Source organism: Neoarius graeffei, chromosome 20, assembly GCF_027579695.1.
Source record: "Neoarius graeffei isolate fNeoGra1 chromosome 20, fNeoGra1.pri, whole genome shotgun sequence".
NCBI classification, from domain to species: domain Eukaryota; kingdom Metazoa; phylum Chordata; class Actinopteri; order Siluriformes; family Ariidae; genus Neoarius; species Neoarius graeffei.
This window is the reverse complement of record NC_083588.1, coordinates 45,728,468-45,744,501: the sequence shown is the minus strand read 5'-3', so window position 1 is coordinate 45,744,501 and position 16,034 is coordinate 45,728,468. Positions and strand designations below refer to the sequence as shown.

The window sequence follows — 16,034 nt, the reverse complement described above, 5'->3', positions numbered from 1 at the left end:
AAGGTGATCCAGATCACCGCCAAAATTTAATGGATTGTTACTTGTGCCCAGTCACACCTCTGGAAAAAATTTCAGAGCAATCCGTTCAGAACCTTTTCCGTAATGTTGCTAACAGACAAACAAACAAACCAATGCTACCAAAAACAACCTCCTTGGCGGAGGTAACAAATGGAGTACAAAGAAAAAGAACCAAGAATGTTACCTTATCAGTGAGGATGAACGCGTTCACAATATCAATGACCTCCTCATGCGCTCCAGGCAGGTATGCTCCAACTTTACTGACCTGCCACTCCTCACCTAACACACACACACACACACACACACACGATTTCATGCTAATGTAATAAGCTGGCCAGGTTACATCTGCCTTATTCCAGCAACATTCACATTAATACTGTTACATGTGCTGCTCTGGGACTTGTTTCAAAGCTAATCACAGACATAAAAACCAAATAAAGGAAATTCTTTGCTTCCGTTTTGTGCACTCTTACTGAAAGGGTATTCGAGTGTGTGCTGTGAACTTGTGCCTTTTCATAGAACTAGTTTGGAAATTATATTACTGACAACAGTGACACAATACTGACTAATGGGAACACAAGCTTTCAAGTGCTTGTGTATAAAGCAAATTTATCACGTGTGTGAATCATGTGTGCATGCGTGTGTGTCAAAGAGAGAATGGTCTAACCAGTCACTCTGCGAACTCCGCTGCGGTCCATGCCCTCTTTGCGAGCTCGAAGGCGAATGGCCTGGTTCTCTCGAATCACTGTGGCTTTGATGGTCTCCAGGACGGCCACCTCTTTCCTGGGGATGTATGTTCCTTATGGAGGTCAGAGGCCACAGGGTTAGTCAGGCATCGGTGATGTGGCAAAAATATACAACAATTTATTCTATCCACATTTGCTGGATATGAGTAATCGTATGCTCTGATTGGCTACTCTACTACTAGGATATCAGCTCATATACTGTGAGTAGAGAAAGAAAATGGCGGAGCGTGTTGCTGAACCAATCGAGGATGAAATAAAAACTACTTGAAAACAACCCCCCCCAAAAAAAAACCCCAAAAACAAACAAAAACAAGGCAACAAAACATGTAATAAATCTTTTTTTTTTTAATTTTCAAGAATTATTATTAGTTGCAATTTGTAAAAAAATGCTATATCATTTCGCCGGTTTGTTTACATTCTAAGCGGAAATGATTGTGTCAGACGTTTTGTATAAAGTTTTTAATTTATTGAATTTGCAAAAAAAAAAAAAAAGTGCTCCGTTTCTCAAAAATCCAGTCAATGTGGATAGAATAAAACAGTTATTCCACTCAATACATGCCTCATCGGCCATCAGTTCATATACGACTCAATGTTTGATTATATAACAAAATTACATGATATTCAGTTTTGCCAAGAGTGCTAGCTAACATCATAATGCTGTCATAACACACATTGGCGGGGGGAATTATATATACACACACTTTTTTTTTTTTACTTAAAGGTGACCTATTGTTCCCCTTTTCCACAAGTTGCCACAGTTCCCTGTAGTCTTAATGAAATGTCTGTGACTTTGGTCAAAAGCACCACAGCTTCCTTCTCACAGTGTCTAATGGGGCTTTTCCACTACCAACGCGGCTGATTTGGGCTGAGCCGTGCGGTGCTGAGTTGGGCTGAGTCGAGCTGAGTGGGGCTGTTGGGGTTGCATTTAGACTACAACCGCGCTGAACCGTGCTGGCTGGAAGTGGGTGGACACATTGGGTGGAGTTAGCGAAAGTGGGTGGATGTCACGTGATGTCGTTAGGCGGCGCAAACAGTGACATCAGTGACCTTTTAAGCGGTAGTCTCACGACCCGGATAGTAAACAATAAACATGGAGGACATGGAGTCGTTAGTGTTGCTGGTCTTGGTGCAGTTTTCTGATCTCCTTCCTCTTCTTTGTCGTAATTCTTCTTCTTCCGGGTTTACAGATCCCAGCGTGCTCGCGGGGCGTGTGTGGGCATGTGAGGACACTCCTCCTCACCAATCAGTGCACAGGGGAGTGTATCCTCACGCCCCTAGCCCCACTTGGCTCGGTTGGGCTCACTTCAGCCCCACTCCAAAACCGTGCGAGTTTTGGGTGCTGAGTAGGGCTGAAGCGAGCTGAGTCACGCCGCTCTGAGGTAGATGAAACGCGAGCCATGTTGGACTGAAGTGAGCTGAAAAAGGGTAGTGGAAAAGGCCCATAAATTGCCCTGTTCTAAACAGCTGATTTGAGTGCCCGTTCCTTTAAACGATAGGGTCACTGCCCAAACCACCCACCTCTTCCACTAGCCAATCAGGTATCACTTTACCTCATGAATATTCATTTGAAAAGGCAGTTCTCAATCCACAAGTGGAGATAATCATATGACGGGGTGGGATAAATTCTAATGAGCCCCCCTTGTGACATCATAAGGGGAGCCTTATGTTTTCTGAAACAGGCAGCTCAAAAGAAACTGACTGGGTGTCTTATTTCAAAGTTTGTCGGTTGGTAGGCACTCCAGATGCCCAAATGTATGTATATAAGCACTGAAAAGTGAGTTTTTCCATAATAATATCTGCAAAAAGAATAAATAGACAAGAAGGAAAACTAAAATATTCAACACAAAAATAAATAAAATGCCCAATCAGCTCCTTAATATTGTGATACCGGTGATAAAGCTTACTGTAATGTTTTATCATGACTTCAATATTAGATCAACATGGTCTATACGCAGACAGAGCTCTGAGGAGATAAGAATTCCATATTTTGTAAACTTCCCTAAAAAAGGAGCAATTTTGGGGTTATTTCTTTCTACGACATATTGTATGTGTGTAATAAGTTTTCTAAATTTAAGAGTAAATTGTTGAAGTATGGAGAAGAATGGCAGCCTGAATGCTGGTTTCAGTTTGAGAAGGAAAAGAAAGAAAGCACAGTTAAAGGCAAAAAGCTACCTGGCCCTTCAAACAGCCACTCGTCTCCAGCTACTCTCTTCTCTCCATTCTCCTCCTCAAAGTCAAGAAGAGCCTGAAGCCTCAGGGCCGTGTCGGGATACACGATCTGCAGTGGAGTCACTTCCTGATAAACAAAACAGACAGACAGACAGACAGACATATATTTTAAAAAAAAAAAAGTCATTAAAGGAGCCACCTCCCATATAAACTCTTTCCCAATAAAGTAAGAGGAGGAAGTAAGAATGAACAGGCCCACCTTCTGGATCTCTTCTCCAGGGTAGAGCGGAAAAGGATCCTGGGTCAGACGGATCTCCAGGTCTGCATGGCGAAGTTTAGCCTGGCCTGCGATGTCAAACTGAACAAGTCCCTCATTATCACGAACCACCGGATTCAGAATCACACAGTAATGGCGAGGGGGCACCATGGTCATACGAGTCGGGGAGAACAGAACCCTAAGAGAAGGTGAGAGATGGGGAAGAGGGAATAAAATGCACGTACAGCAGATACAGTATCACGGTACACTTTAGAGAGTAAGAGGGTATGAAAGCATTCAGGATGAAATGGCACAATATACTGTACATGGACTCAAATTATTAAAAACCAATCGAGTACCCCATTCCACTCACAGTGGGAACCTTAAATTTTCCGTTATTATGCAGCACTGGTGTCCTGAGGGAATGGGAGTAAAACGGCAAAATCAAAACATTAATCTGTCAACCTGGTAACATTTATGGAAATATTTTGTTATGGCTTCAGTGGGAACCGGAACCATCAGATTTGTGTGTTGTGACCAGTCGTGACATTGCTGGCAGTGACGTAAATGATGGAGTGATATTGTAAAGGCATTACTTACACTGCCTCAATGTACAGTGACTGGCAGCAAGCTCAAAATAACAAACATCAGCAGATACAGTAGGAGTGTTGTATCCACAGGGGATACGCTCCAAGATCTAACACAGACAGCTGAAACCATGGATAGGAGCAAACCATATGCAAAGCTTGTTTTTCATGTCCATATAATATCACATCAATAACAGTAACTAATAATAAAACAATAATTACAGTATATTGCTATAAAGTTATGTGAATGTGGTCCCTGTGTCGCGGACATTTGCACTTAATCTTTTTATCATGCTTGAGGTGCGGAGATGGACGCAAGTGCGGAAACCTTTTATTTACACAGGATAGTCAATGCAACAAAAACCATCAGGCATGAAAACACAACCAGCATCTATATAATAAAGCAGGGCTTTGAACCAGAATTTTTTTCCTATTGGTTCGTTCCGAACAGAAACGGAATTTTAACGTTTCCGGTTTTGGGTTCCACCATTAAATAGACGTTCCCGAACCGGTTAGAACAAAAAAAATTTCGTTCCCGGAACGGTTAATTACGTTCCCTGTCAGCTGTTTAACAAATGGCTATAAAATTATGTCTCTGTCTCATCCAGCTTAAGCCAAATGTAGGCTAATTCTATTACAACCTTCATTAAATAAGACAAGAAATAATTCAAAACAATTATTTCAAATGTTGGCGATTTGGATTCTCAGTACGTCTTCCCATCTACACAAACAGAAAAAGTGCCAAAAATGAAAGATAATTCGTTTAGTATGTTACCAAAGGCGAGTCAGGCCCTATGCATTGATAGGCTAACAGAGGTTAACGTCATTTAATGTTCGCGAGCCTCTCATTAACGTGGACAAATGTATTGATATCGTGTTTGAAATTGACGTTTTTGAATAACGATAGACTGCAATATTTACCTCTTATTTAAGATGTGGAGACGTGATAGTAGTCCACCCTCCCGCGCTCTCCATTCAGTCAGCGAACGTCACACAGGAAGTGAACCCCAGCGGGTCATAGAAACTTGCGCAGGAGAAGAATGACTTTTTTTATTTGTAGGCTACAGAAACTTTGAGGAACGAAATAAAAACCGGTATTAACCGGTTACCATTATTTTTAATAAGCGTTTCTGTTCCGGAACATAAAAAATAATAAAGTTTCTGGTTTCGTTTCTGTTCCATGTGAAATAGAAAAAGTTCCCGGGTTTCGTTCCTTGAACCGGTTCAAAGCCCTGTAATAAAGTAAAGACAAACTAACAGAAGTCAGAGTTTAAATCAGACTACGCCCACATTAATACGTTTTAGTTTTGAAACAACGAAAATTTCCATCCAGGTGAGCATTTTCGCTCTGTATCAGAAATAATCTCCAGCCATACTAATATGCCTGAAAACACATCACATGACCATTCATGTACATTCGTGTCAAAACAGCTGATACCACTTGGTTTCTTCTGGAAAAGGGTCATGTGACAGGATGTGATGAATCAGGGGAGGCCAAGTTGTGACTGATAAAACCCAATCAGGAAACGAACGGGGGTGTCTACATCATTTTCAGATGTCTCCATCTCCATTGTCATAAGACAATGCAGCGCTTTACGGACATGAAATACACTGCACTACACAATTCGGTGGTTCATATTCTATAACATTATTCTATTCAGGTCGATTTTGTGTCCTTGCAAATATTTTGCTCAGACACTCATCAGGAACTCTGCTTTTATGCACTGCCTAAATATCTATATTACGTCATATCTAGTTTCGCATGGTTGGCGCTCCGTTACATTCCATTAAATACAGTCAGGTGGGCACAGTGGTGCAAAGGTTAGCACTGTTGCCTCACAGCAAGAACGTTGTGGTTTTGAACCTCATGGCCAACTGGGGCCCTTCTGTGTAGTTTGCATGTTCTCCCCGTACCTGTATGGGTTTCCTCTGGATTCTCCACCAGTCTAAAAGACATGCAAATTAGGTCAACCGACTACTCAAACTGCCCACAGATGCGAGTGTGAATGGTTGGTTGTCTCTGCATTAGCCCGGTGATAGTTTGGTGACCTGCCTGGGGCATACCCCACCTCTCACCCAAAGTCTAGCTTGCTCATTCAGGATACATTTAAATTTTAAGTCAGGATTTCTGTAAAGCTGCTTTGAGACCATGCCCATTTTGAAAAAGCACTAAACAAATAAAAACAAACAATGCGAAACGCCATATGGCCAGTAACCCAAGCTCCGAGGACAATGGAGCAGTGAAGTCACAATCCTACACAGTGCATCACTGGGCTACTTGGAAACCGTGTGTTGGAAATCTGAGCCCAGCGAACAAGCCGAAACATGTTAGTCTACACAAAAGGTTTTGCCATGAAAGTAAAGTTTACATGACTTTGGAAGATCAAATTTGAAAAAGGAGAATGCAGGTAAAACAAGGAGAACACCTTCTCTTACAAGAAACATTAAAATATCCTTTACATGAAATGGGATGCACTATTGCACCCACACTTTCATTTCTCAGTATTTAAGCATTTATCACACTACTTAAGAAAAAAAAAAGTTTTCTCCCCAATTTGCTGCAGTGTGACATTCCAAGGAAAGTGCTATCTACCCTCTTCTGAATATCTGAGCTCATAGAGTCCCATGATTAGCTAGTGTCACTGTGATTAACAGGGAAGAGAAAGAGTACACCACACCTCCCACACAGAGAATATGAGTGATTTTGCTCATTAAACTTCTGTGGCATGGTCAGGATTCACACTTGAAATCTCCTGATGAGAAGAGCTTTTCTGTCGTAGTACTCTCAAGATTTGTCCTAATATTAGGTTGCATGAATTCTTCTTAAAGTGCATATCACGGGTAAATTCAGAAGCAAGATCAATGTAATTCTCCGATTTTATATTAAACTTTGGTCAAATATCTGTCACATTTTGTGCAATTTTTTTTACTTTGCACAATACCAGAAAAATTCAGTTGAAATCAAGTCATTTGAGGCGAATTGGTCCGCCTCTGAAAAAAACTTGGCATTTGGATTTCCCGGCAAACATTGATTTTCGTGACGTCACATGCGGGACGCCTCCTTCTGAATCCTACGTCAGCGCTGGTTTGTTTATGAGAAAACGACCTGGTGGTTTTCTGCAAATTTCTTCAACATTATCGCGTAATTATTAAAATGGTTAACAGACGTATCATAGGAGGGTGTAGCAACACCAATCTTGATGGGATTAGTACTCATCGTTTTCCAAAAGTCCGGACAATGAGAGAGAAATGGGAGCGCTTAGTCTACACAGGCTGTGCACTGAAACCGTGCAAAGCTCGCACAGCCTGCTGGCGCTTCCGCAGGTAACGTCACGAATCTGGCTCCAGAATCCCTTGGGATTTTTCCAGACGCGTTTTGTTATTTTATTTTTTTTTCTGCTGTAGACAGATAGCCTTGTGCAAAATTACCCTTCTGGATGAGTGTGTAAAGGGACATACTTTCATATAAAAAAAAAAAAAAAAAAAAAAAATGAAATTGGTCCGGGATACGCACTTTAAAACAAACCTTTTTTTTTCGTCCATCTCTCAATGAATACACTTGAATAGACAAGGGGAGCCTTTACATTTTGATTACGTGCTGAAAATGATGTTCTGACAAGCAGAGCTCGTAATATCTTTATTTATAGTCCTGTATTAATCATAGAATTTAAAAGACAATGTGACTTATAATATCATCATGTACATATCTAACTAGTTTCTTCAGTTTGGGGTTTAGTTTTTTTACTTGGCTCTGTTGTGAAAAAGGGAAGGGCAAAGTTTTCATTGCAATGCAGCTGACTTTGCAAACATGACAGGGCTGCACATGATAAATCATTCAGCTTCAACATGGCATGTGTCATTACCTCTCATTATCCTGGCGGATGTAGGTGAGGGGTCCAACCTCAACCCGAGCAATGTTGGTGTTCTGATCCAACACATGGATGTAATGGTGTGGAGGAATCCTGATGATTGACGCGTCGGTCAAATCATTGTGCTCCATGTGATTACCTGCAGGTCTCTTCGACATAATCTTCGACAGTTATTGATTCTGAAATCAATCATGTGACAGCAATCAATCAGTGAAGCAAAACTCAAAATCTAATGGCATATAAGAGGTTAAGTGCTGACCCTGAGGTTTGCGTTGTACGATTACCATAAGCCAGTGTAAGCTTTCTTGCTATACTAAAATAGACCAGGACTACATTAAAAATACAGTTATTAATTTTACATTTACATTAATGTACATGGGTTAATTATATTAGCTAAAACTACTGGAAATTCTGAAAGATTGACATGACTGTCATGTGATAATCTAATTATGTGGACAAAATAGAGAGATATGAAAGAAAGGCTTTGCACAACAATATTTAATGCTGGTATGATCTCTACTACAGGGACAGTCATTTAAATAAGACTTGCTTTAAGTCATCAAAACTATTTTGCTCTACAAGGAAAACCCTATTAACTTGGACTCATGTAAAATCTTTACAACCAGACACACCACAATTCTTATCTCCTCGGTCATACACATGATAAGGTTGCTATGGATTTGAAGACAATTCTAAGATACAGAGACCCCGCATGACTGAATTTTAAGTGTCAAACCTGATTGCTAAACACCGAGCAAATCACTTGCGTGAGTTTCTCTTAAGAAAAAAAGAAAAACCCACACATTTATACTCCCACACCTTCCTTTCACAACCCTGAGAATGCATGACACTAAGTCTCATAGCATTTATTTTTCCTCTTTGCAGATTATCCTTACTAAAAATGTCCCAGTGCAAAGAAAGGTGGTTAAAGAACAATGGAGGGCTGATTTGACCACCTGACATGTAAAAATCTCATCTCATTATCTCTAGCCGCTTTATCCTTCTACAGGGTCGCAGGCAAGCTGGAGCCTATCTCAGCTGACTACGGGCGAAAGGCAGGGTACACCCTGGACAAGTCGCCAGGTCATCACAGGGCTGACACATAGACACAGAACCATTCACACTCACATTCACACCTACGGTCAATTTAGAGTCACCAGTTAACCTAACCTGCATGTCTTTGGACTGTGGGGGAAACCGGAGGAAACCCACGCGGACACGGGGAGAACATGCAAACTCCGCACAGAAAGGCCCTCGCCAGCCACAGGGCTCGAACCTGGACCTTCTTATTGTGAGGCGACAGCGCTAACCACTACACCACCGTGCCGCCCATGTAAAAATCATGCAAAAAAAAAAAAGGAAATTATGCAAGCAGGGCAAGGCCAAGGGTTTGCAGATAGACAGGTAGTAATAAAGTGTGTGTTATCACAACTGTAAAAACACCCCATCACATACTCGCTGTCAATCAACAACCAAATTTTACCAGGGTTTACCGTATACAGACACTTTAAAATGTACTTCTGAGAGATCTGTTAAGAGAAGTCATTCACCAAACAAGTTATTACATAACTATATAATGAGCATTTAAATGACACCCCCCCCCCCCCCCCAAAAAAAAAAAAAAAAACCACCCAAAAATCACTCCATCCTTCCCTACAGCCCCAAGAAACACATTTTAAACTGCAGTTAATTCTGCATCACAGATTTGGCCAAGCTTCAGTGTAAAAAAAATAAATAAATAAGATTTCTAAATATTAGTAACATGTTGCAAAATAATTTAGATTTTGCCATCAGTAATATTTCAAATGAAGTATAAGAGTTACAAGGGGAAAAAATAAGATAATATTTGAACGGAAAAAAAAAGCACCCATTTTCTGCAGCCTCCAAAATGCATTATTGTGAATATGAAATCATGAACATTTATTTTATACCGTTTGTATTGTACACTCACAATCCACAATACATAACTAAACCAGTCAATGCAACCATTAATTGTTCTGCCAATTTTATTTATTTTTTTTAAATTAAGGCATTTGGGACTCTGGTGAGGTTCTGGTGGAGTGCACCTTCAGGACTGACCATTATTTTAATTGTGCTCGGTGATAACTGCTAGCCTGCTAAGAATCTCCACCGACAATTTCTCTTTCAACATATACTAGTGCATCTCAAAAAAATTAGAATATTGTGAAAAAGTTCAATATTTTCCATCAGTTATTTAACCTCCTAAGGCCCAAGCTGTTTTTTTACATGCATTTTTTATTTCTCTTTGCTATTTGGGCTTATTAGAACCTGATTAGAATAAAAACTAAGCATCATCTTTTGATAAGATGTACTTTTAGAGAAAAAGTATGTCCACATATGTGGATTCTAAGTGCTGTCCACACATGTGACCGCTAAGCCCTAGGAGGTTAAGAAATTAAAAAAAAAAAAAAAAAATTATATATATATATATATACACACACACACACACACATTACACATAAACTAAAATGTTTCAAGCATTTTTCTATTTTAATCAGTATGGCATACAGTACAAAAACAACAACAAAAAACCCCTCAAAATATTAGAATATTTCATTTCGAGTTTGAGTAAAACAGTATGAACACAGTGTATCTCTCGGTCTAGTTCAGTACACACAACCACAATCATGGGGAAGACTGCTGACTTGACTGTTGTCCAGAAGATGATCACTGATGCCCTCCACAAGGAGGGTAAGCCACAAAAGGTCATTGCTGAAAAGGGTGGCTGGAAAAGGTGCACAAGCAACAGGGATGGCCGCAGTCTTGAGAGGATTGTCAAGAACAGTTGATTCAAGAACTTGAGAGAGCTTCACAAGGAGTGGACTGAGGCTGGTGTCAGTGTATCAAGACCAATCACAAACAGACATCTTCAAGAAAGGGGATACAACTTTCGCATTCCTAATATCAAGCTACTCCTGAGCCAGAGACAATGTCAGAAGTGTCTTATCTGGGCTAAGGAGAGAAAGAAATGGACTGTTGCTCAGTGGTCCAAAGTCCTCTTTTCAGATAAAAGTACATTTTGCATTTAATTTGGAAATCACGGTTCTAGAGTCTGGAGGAAGAGTGGAGAGGCACAGAATCCAAGGTGTTTGAAGCCCAGTGTGAAGTTTCCACGGTCTGTGATGATTTGGGGTGCCATGTCATCTGCTGGTGTTGGTCCACTGTATTTTATCAAGTCCAAAGTCAACACAGCCATCTACCAGGAGATTTTAGAGCACTTCATGCTTCCATCTGCTGACGAGCTTTTTGGAGATGCTGATTTCCTTTTCCAGCAGGACTTGGCACCTACCCACAGTGCCAAAACTACTACCAAATGGTTTGCTGACCATGATATTACTGTGTTTGATTGGCCAGCCAACTTGCCTGACCTGAACCCCAGAGAGAATCTATGGGGTATTGTCAAGAGGAAGATGAGAAACACCCGACCCAAAAATACAGATACGCTGAAGGCCACTATCAAAGCAACCTGGGCTTCAAGAACACCTCAGCAGTGCCACAGACTGATCACCTCCATGCCACACCGCATTGATACAGTAATTCATGGTAAAGGAGCCCCAACCAAGTATTGAGTGTATAAATGAATATACTTTTCAGAAGTTGGACATTTCTGTATTTTAAATCCTTTTTTTGATTGATCTTAGGGAATATTCTAATAATTTGAGATACTGGATTTCTGATTTTCATGAGCTACAAGCCATAATCATCAAAATTAAAACAAAAAAGGCTTTAAATATTTCACGTTACATGTAATGAATATAGAATATATGAAAATTTACCTTTTTGAATTAAATTATGAAAAAAGGAACTTTTTCATGGTATTCTAATTTTTTGAGATGCACTGAATGCTATGTCTATCTTCTGACAGACCTTCTATCTTCACATCCCATAATGCTGGAATCAGGCTACGCTATATTTTTGTCTTTCATAATGGTTACCATGTCAAATTAGGCAATCATAGTTTCATAAATTCTTGCTGTGTCATAATCAGGAGACTTGCAACACTACAAGTTTAACCCCAACTAATCAATCACTGTTCATGTCCTTGGGCGCTGTCAGTGAGGAGGTTCAAGAAACTGTCAATTGTGGCCATCAAGGAACATGTTTGTAGGAGTTGTCAAACTACGCGAGAAAATACAAACACATTCTAAAATGCTAGATTTTTATACGAGTGTCATGAGGCATCCCAGACCACATTACTGTTCTTTGATTACGTCACACTACAATGCCTGTTCCTCATCCCTGAAGTTTAGACAGTATTTGGGCCCAACGCTGGAAATTTGTCAGTCACGACAAAATTGTGTCAAAATTGGGCTGAATTTGTTTGGTCTGGTCCTGGCAGAAGACCCTTGAAGTGGCAGCTCATTTATGACTTTATTCTTGAAACAGATAGGTTTCAATATAGGTTTGTTCCTGAAATATTATTTTTCCCTCCAAGCATTTATTGTGACTTTATTCATGTAATAGGCCTAACAGGATCTATTAAATTTCTTGGAAAATCTCACACACACACACACACACACACACACACACGATATTATAGTATTGTAAATTATTTATAGATGCACCAGTGTGAATTTAAATTGATATTAATAAATTATTTCCACTAACTTTCTTGGAGGTGGTTATGTTTTCACCCCCATTTATTTGGTTGTCTTTTTCCAACATAGCTCAAAAAAGTAGCAAATTGATTTTGATAAAATTTTAAAGAAAGGTGGGCCATGGACCAAGGAACAATTGATTGGAGTTTGATGCAAATCCATGTGGCTTGGTGGAGGTATGCACTCTATCAAGTTCCCTTCTAGTTAACTCGCCCAGGACAGATTCCACCAGGGGGTGAGGTATTGTTTTCGGTCGGATTTCTTTGTTTCTTGGTTAATGATATTATGGGTGGTACGGTGGTGTAGTGGTTAGCACGGTCGCCTCACAGCAAGAAGGTTCTGGGTTCGAACCCAGCGGCTGGCAAGGGCCTTTCTGTGTGAGGTTTGCATGTTCTCCCTGTGTCTGTGTGGGTTTCCTCCGGGTGCTCTGGTTTCACCCACAGTCCAAAGACATGCGGTTAGGTTAATATGGGACGGCCTTGGGCTGAGGTGCCCTTGAGCGAGGCACCTAACTCCCAAATGCTCCCTGGGTGCTGTTAGCATGGCTGCCCACTGCTCTGGGTATGTATGTGTGCTCATTGCTCACGTGTGTGTTCACTGCTTCAGATGGGTTAAATTTCACAAGTGTGTGATGAATAAAGTTGTTCTTTCTTTTTTGGGCACCTCAGCCCAAGGCCGTCCCATATTAACCTAACCACATGTATTTGGACTGTGGGGGAACCCATGCAGACACGGGGAAAACATGCAAACTCCACCCAGAAAGCCCCTCACTGGCCTCTGGGTTCGAATCCAAGACCTTCTTGCTGTGAGGCGACCGTGCTAACCACTACACCACCGTGCCACCCTGACATGCATACAAAATGTTTGTTTTTCACGTCAAAATTAATTCAGAACTTGAGTCAATCTCTGGCTGTGTGTAAACAAATTATCCCTTAATATAGGCAAAACTGATTTTGTGATTTTTCATCCATTTCAAAAGAAATTGTTAAGCCCTTTTATAATTACATTGAATCAGAAGCCAATTAAACAAAAATCTAGTATTAAATATCTTTGAGTAATAATAGATTCTCATCTTACTTGGAAAGAGCATATTAATCAATTGTCAAAGAAAATATCTAGGGGTGTTGGAATCTTGTCTAAACTTCGCTATTATGTTCCTCAGAACATTCTTGTGCAGCTTTATTATTCTCTTATTTACCCATTTTTAATTTATGGTATTTTAGTATGGGGAAACACCTACCCAACAGCTTTAAAGCCCTTAGTAATATTACAAAAGAAAGCTGTAAGAATTATGACTTTTTCTTCATTTACTGAACACACTTCTCATATTTTTAAAAGGCTGAACATTCTCAAATTGTGTGATATAGTCTTATATTGTAATTCTATATTTAATGTATAAATTCAACACAAATGTTTTGCCTTCTTTTTTTGATAATTTTTTCTTAAGTGTCAGAACAAGGCACAAATACAATACCAGGCTGGCCTCAAGGTCAAGTTATTCTCTGCCTCCAGCTCCTATTAATTTTGGTAAATTTAATATTCGATTTAAAGAAGCAGTAATCTGGACTAGTATTAATGAATCATTTAAATTTTTCATCTCATCATCTGTAGCCGCTTTATCCTTCTACAGGGTCGCAGGCAAGCTGGAGCCTATCCCAGCTGACTACGGGCGAAAGGCGGGGTACACCCTGGACAAGTCGCCAGGTCATCACAGGGCTGACACATAGACACAGACAACCATTCACACTCACATTCACACCTACGGTCAATTTAGAGTCACCAGTTAACCTAACCTACATGTCTTTGGACTGTGGGGGAAACCGGAGCACCCGGAGGAAACCCACGCGGACACGGGGAGAACATGCAAACTCCACACAGAAAGGCCCTCGCCGGCCCCGGGGCTCGAACCCAGGACCTTCTTGCTGTGAGGCGACAGCGCTAACCACTACACCACCGTGCCTTCAAGTCTTCTATCAAAGCCAATTTTTAAAATTCATATTAGTCTTTTCCAAATTTGTTTGTTTTGAGGTTTATTTATATATGTTTTTGCATCTTCATTTTCATTTCTCATTGTTTTTTTTGTCAATGTTTGATTGTATTTGTGCCTCGTCTGACTTTTTCAATTAATCATAAAAAGATTTGCTGCCTAGCTTGATCAGCTTTTCAGTTATTTCTAGGCAGCATCATACTATTTGTCTGTTTTAATGTTTTTGTTATTTGTAAATTTTAGTGTTTAGTATGAAATAAAGAACGGGCGGCACGGTGGTATAGTGGTTAGTGCTGTCGCCTCACAGCAAGAAGGTCCGGGTTCGAGCCCCGTGGCCGGCGAGGGTCTTTCTGTGTGGAGTTTGCATGTTCTCCCCGTGTCCGTGTGGGTTTCCTCCGGGTGCTCCGGTTTCCCCCACAGTCCAAAGACATGCAGGTTAGGTTAACTGGTGACTCTAAATTGACCGTAGGTGTGAATGTGAGTGTGAATGGTTGTCTGTGTCTATGTGTCAGCCCTGTGATGACCTGGCGACTTGTCCAGGGTGTACCCCGCCTTTCGCCCGTAGTCAGCTGGGATAGGCTCCAGCTTGCCTGCGACCCTGTAGAACAGGATAAAGCGGCTAGAGATAATGAGATGAGATGAAATAAAGATATCAAAACACTTAATAATGTCTCAATAAAGATCAGTTCTAGTTCCTGTAGGCTGACTTTTACACCTCCACCCAGTTTGTCCAAACCCTGATTCACACAGTCAGAGCTGCACACAGCACCTATCAGTCAGTCAGTCATGCCACTCTTCCATCACTGTGCACTAATTCATCCATAAACTATCCAAACATAGGAATACTAACCAACTCTTACACTAAACACAGGCTGGCTTATACTTGGACCAAGTTTAAAACACGAATCCATGCAGAAATTCTGCGAAGTCTGAAATGTTAGTGATTAAAACCAGACTACAGATAAACACTTCCGCATTACAGGACCTTAACAAAAGGGAGGTGTGACACAAAGTAAACATAATACAGTGGCACAGGACACAAGGTTTGGGTTTAGTTGACATGATCAGAAGTCTATAATCCAACCAAAAATAAAAGCTTGGCTATAATTTCAACAAAGATCGAGGCATGACAGGCCACTGTTCCTCTACTTCCGTATTCCGGGCTCGCTCCAGATCTGTCTTCTCCTCCTCTCCTCTCCTCTCCTTTCCTTTCAGAACAACCGAGTATTTCTAGACCATAATATTATTTCCAACCAGATACATAGGCATACTTAATCCTACACAGATCATCCTAATTTACTGAGTGCACCACGTGATGCAGTTTAGTTCAGTTTCAAACTGCAGTATATATATATATATATATATATATATATATATATATATATATATAAAACAATAGATAAATTAAGAAGCAAGACTTACAGCTTTGGAGAACTTGCAGTGAACGCCTGGATGACAGATCAGTCCTGTTTAACACCCTCTTTAACACATCTATATTGTGGGCGTGTCGATCTGGAAGGTTGGGCGTGGCTTATCTTGCACGCTCCTCCTGCAAGCACAGACTCTCCGGGCTGCTTATGAGCTTCAATCTGAACCCCACACTCACCCACTCACCGGTCAGTGCAGAGAAGTGGGCGGGGTTATGGGCGGGGAAATCCCAGCAGTTACGTGACTTCTGGGAAGCTTTTAACACTCCGTCTGTCAAAATAAAAGTCAGGTCAAGTTTATTTATATAGCGCTTTTAACAATAAACATTGTTCAAAGCAGCTTTACAGAATTTCAA

At 40.6% G+C, this 16,034-nt stretch overlaps 1 protein-coding gene across 1 annotated transcript in view; it reads right to left on the bottom strand.

Annotated features, from left to right (window-relative positions):
- The window catches only part of mvp (major vault protein), a 29,966-nt gene extending 14,185 nt beyond the window's left edge, over positions 1-15,781 (bottom strand). The window contains exons 1-6 of the mRNA XM_060901801.1: positions 15,674-15,781; positions 7,640-7,824; positions 3,193-3,388; positions 2,937-3,060; positions 686-817; positions 203-297 (exon numbers count right to left, since the gene is read on the bottom strand). Of these exons, the coding sequence (XP_060757784.1) occupies positions 203-297; positions 686-817; positions 2,937-3,060; positions 3,193-3,388; positions 7,640-7,803 (711 nt within the window). The 5' untranslated portion in view covers positions 7,804-7,824; positions 15,674-15,781. The remainder of the gene's footprint in view (positions 1-202; positions 298-685; positions 818-2,936; positions 3,061-3,192; positions 3,389-7,639; positions 7,825-15,673) is intronic.
- Positions 15,782-16,034: the final 253 nt, after the last annotated feature.